Source organism: Aythya fuligula, chromosome 3 (genome assembly GCF_009819795.1).
Source record: "Aythya fuligula isolate bAytFul2 chromosome 3, bAytFul2.pri, whole genome shotgun sequence".
Lineage (NCBI taxonomy): Eukaryota > Metazoa > Chordata > Aves > Anseriformes > Anatidae > Aythya > Aythya fuligula.
In genome coordinates this window covers 13452309-13473336 of record NC_045561.1, presented here as the reverse complement: position 1 = coordinate 13473336, position 21028 = coordinate 13452309, and the positions used below count along the sequence as shown (strand labels likewise).

At 42.9% G+C, this 21028-nt stretch overlaps 1 protein-coding gene across 1 annotated transcript; it reads right to left on the bottom strand.

Moving 5' to 3' along the window:
- Positions 1-484: 484 nt before the first annotated feature.
- DTD1 (D-aminoacyl-tRNA deacylase 1) lies at positions 485-20509 on the bottom strand. The gene is made up of 6 exons (XM_032183811.1): positions 20419-20509; positions 19459-19549; positions 16988-17223; positions 11390-11487; positions 1978-2154; positions 485-1100 (listed from the first exon to the last, which is right to left on the bottom strand). The coding sequence occupies exons 1-5, from the start codon at positions 20459-20461 to the stop codon at positions 1999-2001; spliced, it is 624 nt and encodes a 207-aa protein (XP_032039702.1). The 5' UTR covers positions 20462-20509; the 3' UTR covers positions 485-1100; positions 1978-1998.
- Between the last annotated feature and the right edge of the window lie 519 nt (positions 20510-21028).

Sequence of the window (21028 nt, the reverse complement as noted above, 5' to 3'; positions counted from 1 at the left end):
TTTGATGGTGGCCATGGCAGTGGCTAGTGAAGACCGTAGAACCAAGGCAGGCCAGGAGAATACGCTTCATAAAAGGTACTGCAACCTCTGAAAGTCAAAGATGCAACTGTTTGCACTCTTCCATCTCCCCTGCCTCAGCCTGCCTGAATCTCACGCGGCTTTAACAACCAGAGGAGAGCAGTTCTGCAGCCTGCTGCTTCCTGACTCCTTCCCAAAACTGTCTGACATCAATGTCAACACGACGCAGTACGCGGAGCAGTTGCTGATGCACTTTGATGACCACCACAAAGTATCGAAAGGAATTACCGTGTTGGAAAGGGTAGATATTTCAGGGCAGAAACCTGACTTCTAAGTTTCCAAAGGAGAGGCGGATGAGTTACATTGGGAGGTGTTTCTTGGCTGTCACTTTTGCTCTGTGTCACCCTCATTGTCACACACGTGGCTATGGATGTGGCTATGCAACAAACACCAACAGGCACTCAGCTAGCATCATTTGTTTAATAAAGTCTTTTCTGGTTTTAAAAAAGTTTACAAGACAGATGTGTTTCACATGATAAACAACTAGTGGCTGATCTTTCCTTTTAATAACTTAACCCATGCAGAAAGACTAGACTGCCTAACTTGGTGTTACAGAGCAGTTGGACAATATACCAAAATACACACAGACCTACAGGCTGCCATGGAAACAGGTAGCACATGACATCAGAGAATGAGAATCAAAGTACAAGCTTGCTTGGATAACTTTCAGAATTCAAGTGTAAGTTTAAGGAAAAACCCTGATTTATTTTTGAAATGGAATTTATGTACTGACAGTGAATGTTCTGCTACAATCTGCCTACAGTCATCCTTTATTCAGCAGTCATGTGAAAACACATACACAAAAATGTTACAAGTCCTTTTTACTACTGATACTACACATTAACAACTGAATCTGATAGCATTGCTTTGGTTGTTTCGATACAGAATGATATAGGTTTCTATTGTCTTGGTTCTGTTTTTCCATTTTCCATTCCTATCCAAAGTCCTCGAAGAGTGGTGCTGAGGTGAATGTCTGTTAGGTCTCTCCTCAAGATTCCAGTGTAGCTTTTGTATGAGATACTCTGGAAGGCAAACAAACAGAAACGTTACTGTAGGTAGAGTAGAAAAGTATAGGGTTCCTTCAACTCACATGGACAGAAGTATCTTGACTTCCTGTCACGGCATGAAATTTAATACTAGGTTGCAACATTTTAGAAATATTCAGCAACCTAGATTTTCAAATGCTGTCAGAAAGGTCAGGCTGATTAAAGCACTCATAAGGCATGCAAACTCCTGCCCTCTAAAATGCTCTTGTATCAACACATAACCCAGAAACTGTGGGGGAAAGCTTGTGTTCCTGTAGCATGGCAGTAAGGCCAACAGTTGTTGAAAAACTGTACGTTCTCATTTTAGTTTCTAAGACAACATCCTCCTTCCCAATGTGCCTACTCATCACCAATATTAAAACAAGAGGATACACTGAGGGGAGGGGAGGGGAACTGTAGCTTCCAGTTCTAGTCTGCCTCCAACTTCCAAAATCTTTCCCACTTCCATTGCTAGGGATGATTTTGAGACAGGCAGAGAAACATGACCGTGTATCTCTCAGCACTGAAGAGCACAAAGCAGGATTCTCAGTTAAGTCACTGCTGTGCTCTAAGACCAACCTTTTGGAACTTCAGTCTCAGCCTGAAAACAGTCGTGGCTGGGCCAGATTCAAGACACACAACTCCAGCCAAACACACAACTAGGGAGAGGTTTTCACCCACTTCTCCATTCTGGCATTCTGCTCTGCCAGCTGCAGATCAAAAAGCTTACCCACCAGCAAGATTACCAGAATTTCACCTTTCAACACTTCGAATATAACTCTCTGTAGACTCCAGGTACTGCTTCAGTGAAGTACCCAGGGTTAGAGACTGCCAAGCAGGAAGACAGAACTTTAAAGGAGTGTAAAAGCCATACCTGAGGCCTGCTTTGGAGGAGCTAAGGCTCTCTTTCTGAAGACACATCTCCTTCTGCTCCACTGCTTGCGCTGGGGTCATCCTTGTTACGGGGGGCATTTCTTTCTCTACTTGATTCAGAGGGTACCTTGGTTCTGGTCTTCTCTTTTCTTTGCTGTTGCTTTTCAAGTTTTGTCAGCTATTTACAAAGCAAGGAAAGTGAGAAAACACTTTATGGAATAAAGTCATTTCAGAAGACAGTATTTCTAAAAAATTGTAAATGTGAGCATTTGTAGCACACTGGTAACTTAGATTCGTAATAGCTATACACATATCATTGAGAAACAAAAGAAAAAAAAGGCTTAGATTTTCAGGTATTTGGAGAAGACAGTGAATTATCATACACTAACATGATCATAACCCTGAGTGCAAATGAGAACTGTGCATACTCAAAGGACTATCCTCTGCTTTTCCTCTGAGTTCCTTTCCTGCTCAACGCGATCTGCCAACACAGAAAAGGATAAAACACAAGGACCAGAAGGCGTGGCTGGATTCCACCAACCTCCTGTTCTGCTTTGGGTCTTAAGTAGCAGTGTCACAGTCTGCAGGTTTCTAACAAGTTCAGGCATCCATTCATACAACACACTTATTTCTACCAGGAAAAAAAAAAAAAAAAGAGAGAGAAAAGAGAGATGAACTTTAGCATCGCATAGGACATAGAATAACCATTTCAAATCAGCTTGGACAAAGCCTTCAGCTAACACCACCTTGCCACCTCTCCACAGAGATATTATCAATGCTTCTAGAAAAGACAAACTAAGCTGCACTTAGCTGTCACTGTTACACCTCTTTCCCATTTTTCAGAAGCAAGTTGCAGTAAGTTTTGGGGATGCTACAAACTGATAGTTACTAAAATCACTATGGACACTGCGTGCAGTCCATCAGCTTGGTCAATTTCTGTAATTTTCTGATTTTCTGAAGTGCTTCCATGATGATTCCCCCAGGATAAAGCATACTACTCATAAGTTGTCACTTAATGGCCAGCAGATCTTTTCTGAGGTGAAATCTTCAAGAATCGAGTAAGCGAGATTAAGTGTGTTGATTATGAATTAGGCTTGTGGAAGATGCATGTGAAGATGTAAATCTGCAAGCCACTATGAGCTTTGAGGGCAGAATGCAGAGTCTGGGGAGGATGCACAGCATCCCCTTGTACCTCATGGCACATACACACCATCCTTACATACCTGTACACATGGGCTACACGGCTGAAACAGAATACATGTATTCTTTGATTTTTTTTTTTTTTCCACAACTAAAACTAGTTTACTTTCACTGTGCGAAATGGCAGAGTGCAATGCATCTATTTAGCATGATCCAGTCCTTGTCACATGCAGATATGGAACAAGCACCCAGGGCATAATACAGACAATATTCTAACTCACGTGTCTGATAGATGCACATTACTATTCTGCCAACAAGCCTACATAAACAGCACGTGAATGTTAAAAGTGACTGAGAAAGCGAGTGCATCTGCAAGAAGAGAAACAAATGTTTGAGAGCCCTTACTATTAAAGGTGCTAAGCATTGATTAACAGTACTTGCATGATGTCTATGCAGTTGGTTTTTATTTATACAAATGGCACTGGGCTCATTCTGCTGCTGAAACCAGGTTTGGGGTTTCGGAGACCTTCAGAGAACAAAAATGTATTGAAGTGGGAAGGCACGGTACATTAGCTGCAGGCTGCAGAAAGCACAGTTTCTAGGTTGCAAAATATTTATTTGTTCACCTTTAAACATCTACATCATTTATCATTGATGTGTGTACATCATTCCTCCCTGGCCTTCAACCTAACAGTTGGTAACTACAAAGTACATGCAACGCAAAGCCAAACCAGGCAAACCTGTTGCAACAAACCAGTAACCTAAACAGCTGCTGCAGCTGGTACCCTTTTCTTTTTTTCATCCTGGCTCTCAGCAGTGACCCTTTCTCAGCAATAATGGTGCAGAAAAAGTGTCTGGGTAGCACATAGTTTTGTAATGTAACTCAATGAAACAGGAAAATCCACTCCTCTCTAACTAGTGTTCTCTTTCTCATTACTTGAAAGAAAAAAAAAAAAAAAAAAAAAGCCTAAATCACATAGACACAATAGTTTAAATTGAATTACCTTTTCCTTTGAGGAGCTAACCCAATAAAGCCAACCCCAGATTTCCCAAACGTGGGAAATAGTGGTGTGTTCACACTGTGAACCTTGCATTATGGAATACAGGATCCACGTAAATAAGATATATTTGTTCATATATAATTTACACGGAGGCAGAAATGGCTCGATATATACTAGCATGCCATATTAGCATTTCAAACGTGCTTATACTGGCCAGTTTCCAAGGTGGTCTTGAGGGCAAGTAGCATGCTAAGACTTCTGAAGTATACATAGTTATATATCTTGGGCTTATAAATTTATTTATGTACATTTAGTCTTGAGTACAAAGGGATCAAATTCTCTTTTGAAATCTCCGTAGTATTCATATTCTACAGTAAAAAGTAAGCAACAATTTCGAAAGTTATGACATACATTTATCACGAAGGACCTCATAAATTACCACTGGTTCTGTAGCTAATTAGTTTGAGAATGGTGTAGTGGAGAAGCACTGATGGCAAACAGAATAACCAGAGAAAAATCCAGATCCATCTTCACACCTAGCTCTGTAGCATGCCCAAGACTGTAAGCATGACAACCTAACTAAACCTCTTCCTCACATCTTTAATAGATGAGGAAGAAACAACACCAGGAATAACCCTGAATTTATAGAACAATGCCCATGTTGGCATGATCTGACAGCAGTACTCACCCAGCTCAAAGAAAAATGACAAGTTCATTTATATGAGGGGAGAGGATAATTTTAATCATATGTCTTATTATAAATAAAAATTAATAATTTATTGTAAATTATAACAAGGTAAAGTTTGTAAATGAACTGTTTCATCCATCTAAAACTCAAGTAACACTGAAATAAATAAAGATTTGTGTGTACCTATGGCCATACACACACATGCTCTCCAGTCTGTGCATGTACCGTGATCAGTCTATAAGCCAAAGTTTGGGCACAGAGATGAAATATGTATTTCTCTGTACTCACAAAATAGACTGATTTTCATTATGCAGGCAATAAAAGAATTACACATCTCTTAAGTTTTTCATGTCCTTGCTTATAAAGCGCTTGGTTGATTGAAAAGGACATTACAGAAGCATGCTCTGCCACAAAAGACCTGCCTGCAAGCTGAAAAAAAAATCATGACGGCTCATTTTTTAGTATTACAGCAAGTAACTCTTCAGATACACAATTCCAGCTCAATGAAACGTATCATTAATGCCTTTCATGTAACTACAGAGTGTGTTGACAGTTATCATCTCATCTTTAGACCTATCATGAGCTGTTTGTGTCTACTGTACCACGATGCTTGCTGGCTAGCTGCGGAGATGGTGCACCTGTATGGGAAACACCTAACTCTACATCTAAAATCCTAAATTAAGGCTGAGACCTCTTGGAAGGCTCCTCAGCATTCAAAGCATGGTCCTCTTACAGCAGACGCAGCACTGTCTTGTAGCAAAAGCACTGTGTCTGCTGATGATGCAAAGCTGAGCGGTCAGCAGCATGAAAAGGCTGAGGAGGAGGCAGACAGCTGGAGCCAAGCACACCACAGCCAAACCCTGTCGACCCCACCAGCACACAAAGAAGGAAGAGAGGCCAGTAACGCAGAAGAATAGAAGCTTAAAATGGCAAGGACCAGCAGGAGGAAGAGACTTCCCCCAGGCCTGAGGTGCCCTGGCAGAACTGCTCCACTGCTCTGCGCGCTGAGGATGAAGGACAGGTCACACCAGAGGAGATGGTGGGGCCAACTAAGCCAGCCCAATCTGCTCCCTGAGTAACTACCAGTGTGACGGGTGATAGTAGTGGGTGACCCTCTTCTGAGAGGTACAGGGAGAAGCCTGCTCTTCTAGGGTCGGATGGGGTCTGTCTGTCTGAGGAGAGAAGAAGCATCTTTAGTTACAGGCAAAGAGGGCTTTAAACTACAGCTGCTGGGCACAGGGAACGCTGGTCAGCATCAGCAGTGGCTGCTCAGAGAAAAGAAAAGGAGCCGAGGTCAGTGAGAGCACGTTAAGAGCAGTAGTCAGCTTCCTTAGGGCCCAACTTAAAGGCCTCTTCACAAACAAGAAAGGGGAGCTAGAATTTTAGCCCTGTCTCAGGGCTACGATACCACAGGCCTCAGTGAGGTGTGTGAGGTGAGCTGAGATGGGTGGCTACAGGCATTGAGGAGGGACAGGCAGGGAAGGAGAGGAGGGAGGTAGGCCTCTACGTTAGGAAGGGTCTTGATGGCGTAGAGCTTAGTTATGGTGATGGAAGGGTTGAGCACCTTTCAGTAAGGGAAATAATGTGGTAGGAGCACGTTATAGACGACCTCATCAGGATGAAGAAGCAGACAAAATATTCTATAATAATTTAATTCTACAGTAATTTCATGATAAATTATTGAAAGTCGCTTGGTGAGCACTGCTGCCAGCTCCTTCAGTTACATCAGGGAAGGTTTAGATTGGATATCGGGAAGAATTTCTTCAGGGAAATTGGGCAGGCACTGGAACAGGCTGCACAGGGAGGTAGTGGAGTCACCACCCCTGGGGATATTTAAGAGACACGTGGGTGCGGCACTTAGGGACATGGTTTAGCGTTGGAGTGCGTAGGGTTAGGTTGATGGTTGGACTTTATGATCAAAAGGGTCTCTGCTGACCTAAGCAATTCTGTGACCTGTGTGTAGTGCGGTTATGTCTGCACAAGCACTGAAACATTCACATTTATAACACAAGACCAGACGTCCTCTGCATTGAGCTATGAACATACCACAGAGAAAAAATATGGGCACAGGATTAGAATCAGGACCCCTCAAGCCCTTAAGACAGCCTTACGTACAGACAAAACAGGAGTAACAAAGCCTGAAAAATCACGCAAAATAATTTCAGATGTAAACCTGCAAATGCTGATCATTTTATCTAAAGCCACAATACCCTGGCATGACTTCCATGTTACAACTTTGGCAAGAATCACAACTCACAAACAGATCAGTTGTTCAGAAACTACTAGCCAGCAGTCAAAATCTGTGCTTCGCCTCCCTGGGGAATCAGTATCTGGTCTGAGCCTGCTGCTGAATTTCCTAAGCATGGAAGAAGTCAGAAAGATCTTGAAATATCTCAAGTGTCCAAGACCATCTTCCTCATGACAATACACAAAAATACAAGTCTTCAGTCCACAGAAACTAACTTTTCTTATCTGCCGTTGCAATACAGATATTCTACACTGCTGGGACACTGCTGATAAACAAGACATTTTGAACCATGTGGACACTGCTTCCTTCCCAACAGATTGTCTGAAATACAGAGTAACAGTTTTGGAAAAAGGTCAGAATTTACATTTGGCTTGACAGCTTCTTTGGCACATCCTTGCTTGATGCAATTTAATAGTACATCACAGGCATGAAAAAAAAAATGAAAATTAAGTAATTATAGTGGAAAGCTGGGCTGCTCTTTGAAACGTTTCACTATTCAGAAATGTCTGCCATTCCATCAGCTGTAATACTATCATACATTACTTTTGAAACCAATTTGCTGTAGGATGAACATGTGAACTAGCACAAGAAGTCCCCCACTTGAAAATGCTAATAATTCTCTGGGTTGTTTGTTTTGCTCAAGTTAATTTCCCACATCCTAAATCTCCTCTCTGTCAGTCTTGCTTGAACAAACAAATACATCCAGCGTTCCTGATTTTCTGTGATCAATGTGTACACAGAGATTGATTTCTGCTCTCCAGACAGCTTTTCCTTTATTTACCCATCAATAACACCAGGAAAAAGTGAATGACACCATTGGCAGAATTGTTCTGTTAGCAGTCTGCCAGAAAATCAGTGGCAGTACTCATGTTTCTGGAACCACAAGATGATTTGCAGATGTATGTTTTAAATTTCAATAGTTGTGTCCAAGCTGCTACGATTTCAAACCTCAAAGTAAAAAATGAAGAGAAGGAGAGGGGAGGGATTACAACAACTTTAAGGACAGGCTACATTTCCAAAAGAGACAAATCCTTCAAACTATCATAGGGTCACTACAAATAAAGCAGTTTAGTACTAATGTCACTAAGCGATGACAGCACTGAGATAAAATGGTTATCAGAGTCCTACTGCAAAAATAAAGCCACTGAAAGGCTGTGGCACAAAGACTGTCTCACAGCCTGCTAAGAAGGCAGCAGATCATCTAATATTTTCCTTTTCCTTTCCACGTATCTGTACCTTAGTCTTATGATCAAAGCATTATCAGCTTTTTTTTCCTTAAGAAGAGGACAGGATCCTTTAGGCCTATGAGCAGCTCACGCATGGCACTGCATAGTTCATTTTGTTCCTAAAAGAAATGTAAGCAGCATACAATCAAGTTACAGTATCTGTAACTTCAGCCTGAGGCAAGAAAAGTGGTACCTGCTGTTCGTAAGTTAGCCTGGTCTAACTGTCCTCCCAGGGGCTTGGAAAAATTCCCTAGCAGAGGAGTTTATCCCTGCGTGGGGATATCCCCACTTGTTCTCCTCCCCATTCTTTATCACCAGTGATACTGATAACAAGCTGAGCTCTCTTTGGTTCATTTTTCTCACCAAAACTTCTGGTACAAGAAAATGAACTCTTAGGTTTCGTGTTTGTTTAATAAGTAAGCTCAGCATAACTGGAAGAAGGCAAATATCAAAGAGGCAACACAACATCTAGGAAAAACGTCAGCTAACAGAGTTCAGAAGAGGACTGTACTTTATTTCTCATATGGTGCATATGTCAATGTGGGAAGGAAATAAAGCTAGATTAAAAAGAAAAATCAGGGAAAATCCATTCCTCCTGCAGATGGAGGTCATCACCATACAGCCATTTACCATAGATTAGGATCACAAAATATTCGACACCAGCTGCATAAGTACAATGGTACTGATCACACAATACTAAAACAATCTCCATCCTTCCCCAAAACAAAAACACAAGCTGAAGCAATACCCTCTTGGGGGAACCAAAACACCTTCACACTTGCGGTTTGTTTTTTTCCACTTGTGTCCATGTCACTTCCCCTAACACTTCTTCCCACTTTTTTTCCATTTGGCTGCTTCTACTAGCTACAAAATCCTTTGAAACAAGCCACGTTATCTCTTTAGCTTTCCCCAACATAGGATATAAAAATACAAAGCACTCTGGGCATTGCTAACCTAAACTCAGCAATGATCACAACAAACTTAACTGAGATAGCACAGACATCTTTTGTCTTGGTGCCTACCTCTGCAATTATCCAAGTGGATGCATGCAAATTCAAAAAGGGATTACCCAAAAATTGCTTCATAGGTTAAGGTTGGAAACTGCAGTGCCTGTGTTTTGTACTAGATCATTAAGAAAAATCCTTTTGTTTCCTGCATCGTAACTGCAAGAAATACCCAATCTACCCTCGCTGCAAGACTTTTCAGAAACACTTGATCTACCCTCACAGACGATGTAGGAAATGTAGAACAGTTCAAACGGGAGATCAAGGCACACCATTGCTCTGCCATCCACATATCTACAAGTTATATTTTCCCAGCAAATCAGCAGCAGCTCCATTCCTCCGCAGGGGAATGTGAGTGTTTACATCTGCTAGCCCTTAATCCAAAGACAGAGCTGCTGCTGCTCCTAATTACATATGGCCTGGGCTGTGAACTCTGTGCTACAGCTGTGAGAGTACAGACAGGCAGAGAACAGGTGTGTGTAGCTCTTTTAGGGGCTAAAACATCACAAAAGGATGCAGAGCAGAATTTGAAGATTAAAAAAAAAAAAAAAACTCCAAAACAATATACCCTAGCTATTTAAGGCAACAAAAATAAACAGCTGCATGCTGTTAGCAGCTTGTTACCTTATACAATTTTAATTCCAATGCTTTCTCTTCTCAAATGCTTTAGCCATACATGCCACATCAGTAGGATTGGTCCACCTGCTGCTAATCACATATGGTCTCATCACCAGTCTGAAGAATTGAATGATTTTACTGCAACTGATCCTTTGCTCAGCATTGCAGTACAGATCGCTGATAGAGACCTTCTGCCGTTTAAATAGAAAGACTAAATTGAATCTCAAAAGTTCAGATTAAAAGTAGGCAAATGTGGAATAATCCCAGAGCAGAATCAGATGGGTTTTGTTGTCTTGGTACAGACAACATTCCTCTCTTCATACACACAAATAAACAACAGCAAACAGGAAGAAAAACATCTGTGACCACAGGAAACAAGATAATTGGGATGGATTTAAACTGCAGAAGTGTTACAAAGACTTAGCCTAAGATTCAAGCTGTAAAGCCTTGTAAAAGATTACCCCATTAAGCACTGGCATCTCCATCCCTGGAGGTTTTTCAGAATCCAATAGGCAAACCCCTGACACTTGCTCTGGCTGGCCTGGCTGTTGTGCAGGGTGACAGAACTGCTTACCTCCAGCTAACAACAGCATACACATACTGGTAAAACTTCTTCCTTGCCCAAACACTGAGGGAGTTGGAGAAGGTGACCTACACAGGTCCCTTCCAACCTCAACTTCTCTGTAATTCTGTAATTAGGGGAACTGTATATGAGAAGCTAAATAGTCAGAAATACCAAATAGCAAAATGCCAATTAAGCTGTTACATTAGCACTAGGATAACTTGATTCTGTTCTGTCTGATGTTCTCTACTCAGTGCCTACTTTCGTCCTTAAGATAGCTCAAGGTAAAGTATTTGTCAGTATAGCACTGCTTTCATCAGTTACTGTTATGAATACCTTTAATTAAGAAAATTAATAGGTTTGAGATATGCAAAGGGAGTTTATCTAGAAGATATTACTTCAGCTTTTAGCTAGTCTGTTTGTGCAACATGACGCTCAAAGACACAGTGAGCAAGCAAAGGAAGTGCTTTAAATCACCATGTTGATTGCTCTTGTGTACCCTCTCCTGGTGCCTGTGAGTTGGGTTGGTTTTGTTATTTATTTTCTTGATGTAATTTTTTTCAGTTGACAACCTCTTTCAATAGTAAGAATTCGTAATTTTAAGGAGAAACTACAGTATAAGAGACGATGCTTTAGACTGTCCCATGTTCTTTTCCCATTGGGCTCCAAATGCCTTATGTATGGTGGTTTTTTTTGAGCTATGTAGAATTCCCAGGAGACGCATAATTCCCTGTATTTTCCAACCTCTGTTAGAACGAAAGAGGGAAAAACAGAACAGCGTGCATGAACACACAAACTCTGAAGAAAGAGCTCTGCTGCCACAGAGTGCCTTACATGCCAGTATTCCCAAGTACACATAAAGGCAGATGTATGAATTCACAGAGGAGGCACAGCCCCATACATCTGCCCTTTCCAGGCTCGTTTACCTGTTTAGGGTCGACAGCGGCAGCCGGGGACTCCAGCTCTATTGTTACAGGACCGTCATTCTGGATGTGTACCTGCATGTAGGCACCAAACTTGCCGTCTGAAAAGGATAGAGACAGAAGTACTGAAAGGGTAACATGTACCAAAATCTTTCCCAAATGTGCTACTTAAATAAGCGATAAGTAAATAAAGGACAGCCAATTAAGGAACTGCAGAAAGTTACTAAGAAAAAAGTCTACATGCATTCAGCTTTGTGCTCTGATATTCAGAGACAACAAACATACAGCAAAGTACAGAGATGTCCACAAAACAGAACAAGTCCACAGATAATCACACTTCAGGTGAGGCAGGACACTTCTCGTAGGCAGAAGATAAAATTGTAAAGGATGTAACAGTTAAGTCTAGGGATCCAGTCCAGCTAATAAGCTGAAGTTTTTAAGAAATCTTAAATATGGGCAAAGGGTTAAAAAAAAAAAAAAAAAACTATTCTGAAGCACTACTTTGGGACATCAGTTTGCAGGGCAATCCCAATCTGATACAGTAATTTCTATGCTCCTGTCTCCAACCTAGGCCATTCTTTGTAGGAGTTTGGTAAATAGCTTTTGAAATTTATTTTTTTTTTAAAGAATACTTTTTAAATAGCTCTCTGTAACCGTATCCTCCCTCTCCCGTACTTTGCTCATGAAAAAGGACAGCCATTCACATTTCCCATGCACACTTGGACCTAAAACAAGCAAACAAAATCCTCCCCAGCACCTTTCTTCAAGGCTGAGAAAGTGGTAGAGAAGCCATCACATTTATCAGAACCCTCACAGCACTCCCAGGTCACAGCACTTTCTACCTTAATTGTCTCTGCCTCAGAACTGCATTTGAGGGACATCTTTGTAACAGCTCTCTCCCGTTCTCCTCACACTTAAACTTCCAGTCTTTTGACCCAAGGAGAATTCACCTCAGGTCAAGGTGAAGCACTGCTCAGAGAGTTTAAGATTAAGAGCTAATGGAAACAGTACTTAAAAGCAGAAAACGCTGCCCTCCTCTGTGGCCTCTCTTCCAGATCTTCCTCTCAGTGCCTTGCAAACACCACAGTATGAAAGGCAGAGCAGGCTTCAGTCGTGGCAATCTCATTCTCTTAAGCAATTTAAAAAGCCATCCAAATGAGAATTTCTTCACATACTCCAAAATTATTGCACTCATTCCAAAATGACTTGTGGGCCACCACTCGCCTCCATCTTCAAACTACTGATTGCAAACTATATATTACAAAGTTGATCTTGTTCCTAGAAGCAGCTGCCACCCCTCCTTACCAAAAAGTGATGTGTCCTGTAGTTTCAGGAACTACAGACCCTGTGCAGCGTGTGCCTTCCTTGTAGGATGCTTCTGGCCTTTTGTGCTGGCAGCTTCTTTATACAACAAAACTAAAAGGTTCTAGCGGTGCACCAGTTAGCCTGGCTCTTTTCAAAAAGTGGCCTCACTGTAATACAGTTCTTATTCTCTGCAGCTTGGGGGTCTGGTCTTGCCTGAAAGAACAAGAGAAAGCTAAAAACTAAATTCACTTCTTCCATCAATACCCAATTCATCATTCATCATTCTACAGCAGTATCTCCCCCAGTGCTGGCTGCCGGTGTCAAAAACTTGCTCCTGCCTTCTTTCCCTCGTCCCAACGTCAGCAGTAGTTTCAGTATCAGGCACTTCACACAGGCTTTCTGAGAGGGCATTTATCATTTTTGTGTTTTGGTTTCCTGAAAGTTGAGACACAAGCCTGACTCCTCCTAAAACAGCCAACATGTGTGGTAGTGCTCCATTTTGCATTCACCTCAGAGCACAACTCTGTGGTACTTGGGCTGAAAGGCTGCAAAGGAGCTGAGCTGATTGTTGTGCCCTTTCATGCAATTTCTGAAACTCTGATGGAGACAACTCCCTCTTCTGCACAGGACTGCAAAGAAACTGAGGATTTGATCTCTTCCATCTCTGTCCCAAGGCAAAATGAAGCCTCTCTGGACCGATTTCATATTTCAGTCAGAAAGAAAGGAGCTGAAAGAATCCACCCTCCTACCATGTCACTTGTTATCCTGGTAACTTTGGGTAAATTTATCCCACACATGGTCCTGTAATGTCCATGGGAAACACTAGCAACTTACCCCTGAATACTATTTCTTTTCCTGCTTTTTATACCACAATGCTCTTCAAAGTAGTAAGCAATTTTAAGACTTCTTAACTGATCGAGTCAGCTCCTTGCAGCCTCCTCTGCAATAAAACAGGATCCTATAAATGACAAGTTTATTCTGCTGGCCACCCATCTCTTCAAATTCCTTTGCCCTTAGACTCTGGCACACGCCTTCTTCAGAGGCAAAGAGGATTTTTATCATCTGAGCTGCGAAAGACAAGACAAACCTACGATGTAAAGACTTGAAAATGAAACATAATACACTTTCAGAATATTTTTTGGACGTATCTCCAGCCTCATGACCTAGAAATTTCACACTGATTTTATTCAGAAGTTACTTCTAAGCTTGTCTATTTGGAAAGTTATTCCTAATTAACCCCATGTGAGTAACCTTGCTCCAGATAAGCGCACTTTATTCCAAAGTGGCAACGCTCACAAAGGGAATTGATCCAACAGAATAATTCTGCTTTCATCCTGCACCAGACCTTAATCTGAACTAACCTCCTTGTTGTGGAAAAGTCCTCCCACATTGCCTCAGATCTTGCTATTAAGGCAGGGAGATGTTTCACACTCTTTGCCACGCTAATCCTCACTGCCTCAGAAGATTAATCCACATTCAGGACAGAGAGGGAAGGTCTGACCCGCAAGAAGAAGCCTTGTGTAGGCCTAGTTTTTGGATACTAGCTTGTGCAGAGCGCTCAGACCTGCATTCACCAGCTCTGTTCCTCACAGTGAATTGAGGTATTTAGGAATTAATTAAGAATTAATTCCACAACAAGAAGTGTCAAATCAAGAGTAGCACTGATTTCTGATGCACCCTTCTCTCCTTTCAAGATACCGTTTGTCAAATGTTCCCCTGCTCGGGGTGTGAGAGGATAGTTTGCACTTCTCTTTGGGGACCACTGGTCACTCTTAACTCCCAGTTGGCAAGTTCCAGATAAACCACAGGCCAGATGGAGGAGTTGCCTGCCCCAGCATGTGTAGTACCTGAACTTCTGACAGCCAGATGAGACTAGGGAAACAACAGCAGGAGCAGAAAACACAAAGCTCTTAAGCAATACAGCAACACATTCAGGAGCCTTTGACTCAGGTACACAAATACCCTTTTAAATAATGAATTGATTCTTCTAAAAGGCATTAAGCGTATTTGCAAGATCAAAGGGAAAGCCACCTGCACCAACCCAGAGAATCAAACTCTAATCTTCCAGTGACTACAACTGCATGTGTGTGGAGGGGAAATATCCGAGGCCACATTTTGGAGACAGCAGGCAGAGCCTCACGCTGATAAACTAAGCCTATTTTAATAGCCCCTCAGCTCATGCATCAGCGCTCCTTCCCAGGGCACCCCCATTACCTTTTGTAACCTACTGGCACACAGGACAGACACCAGGCTCTGTTTTTGTTATGTTTTTGGTTTTGTTACGACTTTTTCAGAGCAGAATTCAGTACATTTGCATGTCGCACTAAATCACAGCCCAGGCATCACAATTGCAAAAATCTCTATTTACTCCCGAGCAGTCCTGCTCGCATGTGGCCAGCCAGCGTGCAAAGGCTCCATCTTTTAACCCACCTCAGCTCAGGGGAATTGTAAACTCCGCTGCTGCAACCGCATGGCTTAGCCTGCTATCCCAGAAACTGCCAGGCTACAGAAACCTTGCACCCACAAATCGATAAAGAAATGAATAGCAGACAAACAAAAAACACTGGCAAAGCAACTGGCACAACAGAAACTTCAATTGTAAGAGACTAACAGGCTTGAATGCAGCCCAGTGCAGGCTGGAACAAAACAGAAACAAAGCAAAATGATAAATTAGCAGGTGGTTCCAGTGCTGAAAGCAGTTTCAAACGCATGTGTTATCTGACACAGTAGCACAGGAGCCACTCTGGCATTTCCAAATCTATGTTTTCAGCATGAAAAAAAAAGAACAGAAGCGAAGGCTGGCTTTGAAGAAAACATTGGCAATCGAGTGCCAAGATATGGGCACTCAACAGCAGTGGCTATTCATTTCAGGAGTACAACTTATTCACTGAAAAGAGAAGGTTAAAAAGTTGCTGTCAGAATACACAAAATGCTTGAGAAACAGAGCATTTTCCAAATCCCAAGATGTTAAAGATAAAGATGTTGATATGTAAAGATGTTGATATGATCAATCTTTATGGACCTTGTTAAGTGAAAGAAGCAAGCCCATACCTGCTTTTACTTTACCTAGACAAAGGGGCCCAACTTAATCAAATCTTACCAGAGCAAATTTTATTCCCATTGGCTTCCCAGGAAGTTCTGTTATCAGTTTCAGAGGCACAGGAATGGGTCCTAACTTAACCACAATTCAACAAAAGATAAAAATTCAAAAAGCACACGCTCTGAATTCATTAGACCAGAAGTTTTTTGTTACGGACCAAAAGGAATGCACGGAAGGGGTGTAAGAAGTGCACTCCTTATCACCAGCAAAGGGTGACTGGAAGAATATATCAAGCTATTGGAAAGTTGACATAAGACAAGCATTTTATGCACATGTTTCACTGCACCTCCTTGGAAAACACTTCTTAGTAACGGTACCTTATCTTTCATCTACAGTCAACACTGAGGTTAACCTCTAAACCTTCCCCCAGCTATTTTTCTGCCTTTTTTCCCCTTTTCCCTCATAAGGAAAGTAAGGCTGACCATATCATGATCTCAATTTTTCCGCTTCAGTCTATTAATAACCTCCATTAAAAAAAAAAAAAAAGTCCTTCTACACTCATCTTCTGGACAACCATATCAAAAACTCAAGTCTAAATCTGCAAATGGATGGAAAGCAAACAGAAAAGATTAAAGGTGGATAAAGCACAAATGCAAAGGGAAGCCAGGCATTTTCTGGTAAAGAGAAAACTGTTGCATAAATGGCATATAGATGAGGAAAGAGAGTCTACATCAAACGCTGTTTTCAAGCAGCACATTACACCTCCCACTGTCTTCATTATCACTTACCAGAACGCAAAAATAAAGTGACAGATTGAGATGCACTGCCCATCACACGCCCGCAATGCCTTCCAGCCTGGCCAACCACCTACCCCTCAGAAGAAATGCTTGCCCTGGGTGAGCCTGGCACCAGGACATCCAGCCTTTGAGCAACCCCAGAGCTCGTTCTCATGGCTGCAGCCTCCCTGGGTTATGTGGTCAGTCACTGCTCACGCTGTACATCTGACAACAACACAGGAACATCTAAACATCAAACTGTTCCAGAGGAACACCAAGAAATGGCTTGGCTAGAGGAAAGCTGGACTGATCACCCCATCAGGCTGCTTGTAAATGCACTGTAAAACTGCTCATCTATCGCTGCATAAAGACAGCTGCTTTGCAACACAGACACTCAGAGAATAAGGTAACAATCACAGAAGAACACACAAATGAGGTCTACTGGTCGCATCAAGGACCTTACCAACCTTTCACCCTTACCTTTAATAAGCTCTGGTTTGTAGGCTTTTCTTAGCTGCTCTAGGAAGTTGTTATAAAAACTCTCCGCCTGCTCTGTGGGCATTGCCATGTGGTAGTCGGGTTTGTTTCCTTTCAGGATGCACTGGAGAGTAAACTGGCTCACACACAACACTTCGTACTGTTTATCCATCACACTCTTGGACCAGTGTTTCCCACTTTCATCTTCAAACACTCGCAAGTTTAAGATCTTTCGAACCCTAGAAGGAGAAAAAGATATACAAAATTTCTAAATTGTCCCATGCAGGATCAACGAGTACAAGTAATATGTACCACACAGGAAGAGATAAAGGGGATGGCAGATGCACATTCATTCTGCCTCCACATAACAGATCCCTTTATCCTTTCCTTCCTAAACCACAGAAATATCCTCACATTAGGTAGAGCCGTAACAAAGAAAGTCTTGCACACAGACATAATATTATCTGACCATTAATTAACATCTTCCGTCTTTTTGTAGAGAACGAGATCAGGACAGAATGACTGCACATCCATCACAGGGTGCCATAAGATGGGATAATAAGGCAGAAAGCCTATTCTTTACTATCTGATTTTACGAGTCACAACGTTATTTAACAAGTAGAGCTTTGGCAATTTATTCCTCCTACTGCACTGGGAAATCACACTCATTATGAAATGAGATCATCCTGAACTATGGTTGTTACCAAACATGATTCACACACACTCCTCCAGCTTGGTCTCCCACTAGCATGCATCCCAAACCAGATGCCACAAGCCCTGTAAGGAAAGCACTTTTCCATCAGGACCAAAAGAAAAGCTGGGAACAGTGCAGAAATAGAGGGAGCAGCAAAGTGGTGACCGGGATTTGTCATTTAGATTTGCATTAGGGCTGATGTTTGGAGGTGGGGGCCAGAAAAGACTGGTTTGAATGCTCAAAGAGGACAAGGACAAGGGGCCTTTCACAAATGAATCCTAAAAAGCAGCAGGCAGATGTACAACCCAATCAATGGTTGGACTTTGATTACAAGAGTGCACGCATGCTACTCTCCAGTCTTTAGTTTCTTCTTTTAGCTTCTCCACACCTGCAGCATCTGCCAAGTAAAGCACATCAAGTGCAAAGTATTTCAATTGCAGCCATCAGCCAGACATTTTACCTGCACAAGAGGTGAGGCAGGTAGCATAAAGTAAAGGTGAAACTTTATTATGGGCTAGCTTCAGGCTTTGCCACCACTAAGGCACAGTCCCAGAAAAATATCCCTGCCAATTTGTGCACGTCAAAGGCAAACAGAAACAGCTTCTGAATGAAGCACAGTTAGAAGCTTTGAAAGGCCTGGCACATAGGTTTAAATTATCATCACAGCTGTGTTTTAATGAAAAAGGTATTTGCTGTTTCATCTACAGGATTACAAAAGTTTCCTTTAATAGCACTTGAAGAGCCTGGTTAAGCTGATTTCTTGTTATTTGTTCTTTTCAGATGCCGGCTTCCTGCCTTTTCTGCGTCAGCCATCCAAACATCCTGGCGTTGTGAGCACGGTCGTTGGTGATCACCCACTTGCAATATTCAAAAGCATCTGTCATTCACCAAGGCAGGAATGAGAAAAAACAATATATTAAATGCCACACACCGAAGAGACAAACAGAAAGGCAAGACACTGGAGCATGTCTTGATTAAAGTGCCTTCAGCTTTTCTGCCATTTTCCATGAATTTCCTAAGACCTTCCGACCTTCAGTTTGCACCCTCACATTGTACTTTCTCTTCCTTATCTGCTAAGCATTGTTCTCACCTTCACTTACATTCTCCACTCTTCACTGTCTTCCCTCTTCTTGAATTATCTGTTTCTTCTTTGTCTTTATATAAACTGAGATCAGCCCCAGAACAATAAAAAGCCTGAAGGAGACAGAATAATCGCCTGGAGAACTCTCTCTTGTGTTTGGTGGCTGAATTGAAATATTTTGCGGCCATGGAAGGGATGGCAGAGACAGGCCTCCAGGCTGCCAAAATTGATTCATCTTTACAGAAAAATAACTGTTGGGATTTTCCAGTCTTTTGGAATAAGAGAATTTGTCATGCACAAACTAAGAGTTTGAGTTTTCTGATATATACCATGCTTGAAGGATGGAGTCCTCTAGGGTAAAACTCTTAAAAGTAAAAAGGTCAGACATTCAAATAAGGGAGATAAGGAAAAAAAAAAAAAGAAAATGTTGATTCTTCCTCTTCTTTACAAAAAAAAAAAAAAAAAAAAAAAAAAAACATAGGAATTGAAAAACTTATTTTCTCAATGGGACATAAAAAGAAAATGCCAACTAAAAAAAACTGCATTCCAGGTAAAATCTGAAGAGGAACTAACACTGGCAAAGCTGTGTTTCCCAACAGGAGTGCCTCATTTCCTTGACTAGCAGCATAGGCGTTACTGATTCAGAGTCACGAATTTACAAATAAAAGAGTACAAGGCAAAAGGAAATACATGACTTACATGTGCTCCAGTTCTCTTTGTGTGTCTTCCAATGAAATACCCAGCAGCACACAGAGGCCTCGTCCTATTGAACTTATTTGCTCACCACCCACTAGGGAAGAGGTTAAAAAAGAGAAAAAAGATTAAATGCATTATCTCATTTTGTGACACAGGTAAGTATTAATTTCAGCTGTACAACCACCACAGAAAACATCATTCTGAACCCTTTTTATCAGTCTTATTTTTACTAGAGAGTAAGGCATTGGGATGGGTTGCCCAGGGAAGTGGTGGCATCACCGTCCCTGGGGGTGTTCAAGGAAAGGCTGGACATGGTGCTTGGGGACATGGTTTAGTGGGTGACATTGGTGGTAGGGGGATGGTTGGACCAGGTCTTTTCCAACCTTAATGATTCTGTGCTATATACGGATAATTCTTCACTGTGAGGGTGGTGAGGCACTGGCACAGGTTGCCCAGAGAAGTTGTGGATGCCCCATCCCTGGAGGTGTTCAAGGCTGGGCTGGATGGGGTTTGGGCAACCTGATGTGGTGGGTAGCATCGCTGTGTGTGGCAGGGGGCTTGGAACATGCTGATCTTTGAGGTCCCTTCCAGTAAGGTATCACAGAAGTCCTGCAAATGCAGGGTCTCAGCAGTGAGGCACCTGCTCACCACACTCACTTCACCATTTAGGAACACCGCACACAGCCCACAACCGGCTCAGCAGCGCTACCGAGAGGCACCAGGACTCCCCTCAAACGCCAAAATCCCCCCCAGTGACTTATATCCGCGAATTCACCCCATTTCCCCACGGCTCCCCACACAGCCTGAAGGCTGAGCGAGGTGTGGAAGGGGAGACACGGAGGGGGGGGAGAGAGAGAGGAGGAGGAGGCGGGGGCGGGCGGAGCGTGGCGGGGGCGGGCGGAGCGCCTCCTCCTCTGCCCCCCGCTCCGTGTCCCGCTGTCGGTCCCGGTGTCGCCCACTGACCTGTGACACTGGCCTGTGCCACCCGCTGGACGATGGCCTTCATGGTGGCGCAGCGGAGGCCCGGATCGGGGAGGCTGCGGCGGCGGCGGCGGAGCTGGGCAGGGGAGGCCCGGGGGGGGGCTGGCAGCGTCCCCTGGCGGGGCGGAGGTGCTGCGGCAGCCCTGGAGGGGCGCCGAGGGTGGTGCCGATAGGGAAGACCCCGAAGGGAAGCCCCCAAACCCTGGGTTTTACGGTTTTAGGCGAGGAAGCTGCTGGGAGGTACCAGCAGCCTTCCGTAGGAACTCCCTCTGTGGGAATACGGTGTCCGTAGGTGCCCAGGAAACTTCTTCTTGAAAGCTTCTTGAGGAGGTGGTAGGTGTAGGAACAGGGAAGCCAGTAGTTAAAGTGTGTCTGTAAGTTGGAGGCAATGCGGTATAAAAGCCCCTGGGGAATTTGGGGTGGGGCAGCTGTGTGTATAAACGCTCCCTACAAGACGGGCTGGAGGGCTGGGAAGCAGCTTTCTATACACCAAGGTGGCATCTGCAGTCTGTGGGGAGGCTGTGTAAAGATCAGCAGCAAACACGCATCCTCCTAGAAAAGGCCAAAGGGAAAGGGGGAAGCCTCTGTAGAA

Excerpts from the sequence above, each read along its gene's own strand:
- DTD1 (XM_032183811.1), bottom strand. The coding sequence starts at position 20,461 with ATGAAGGCCATCGTCCAGCGGGTGGCACAGGCCAGTGTCACAG. Across the intron at positions 11,488-16,987 it reads CAAACCAGAGCTTATTAAAG|ACGGCAAGTTTGGTGCCTAC; the intron begins GTAAGGGTGAAA and ends TATCCTTTTCAG. Across the intron at positions 2,155-11,389 it reads CCGCTGTCGACCCTAAACAG|CTGACAAAACTTGAAAAGCA; the intron begins GTAAACGAGCCT and ends CTTTGTAAATAG.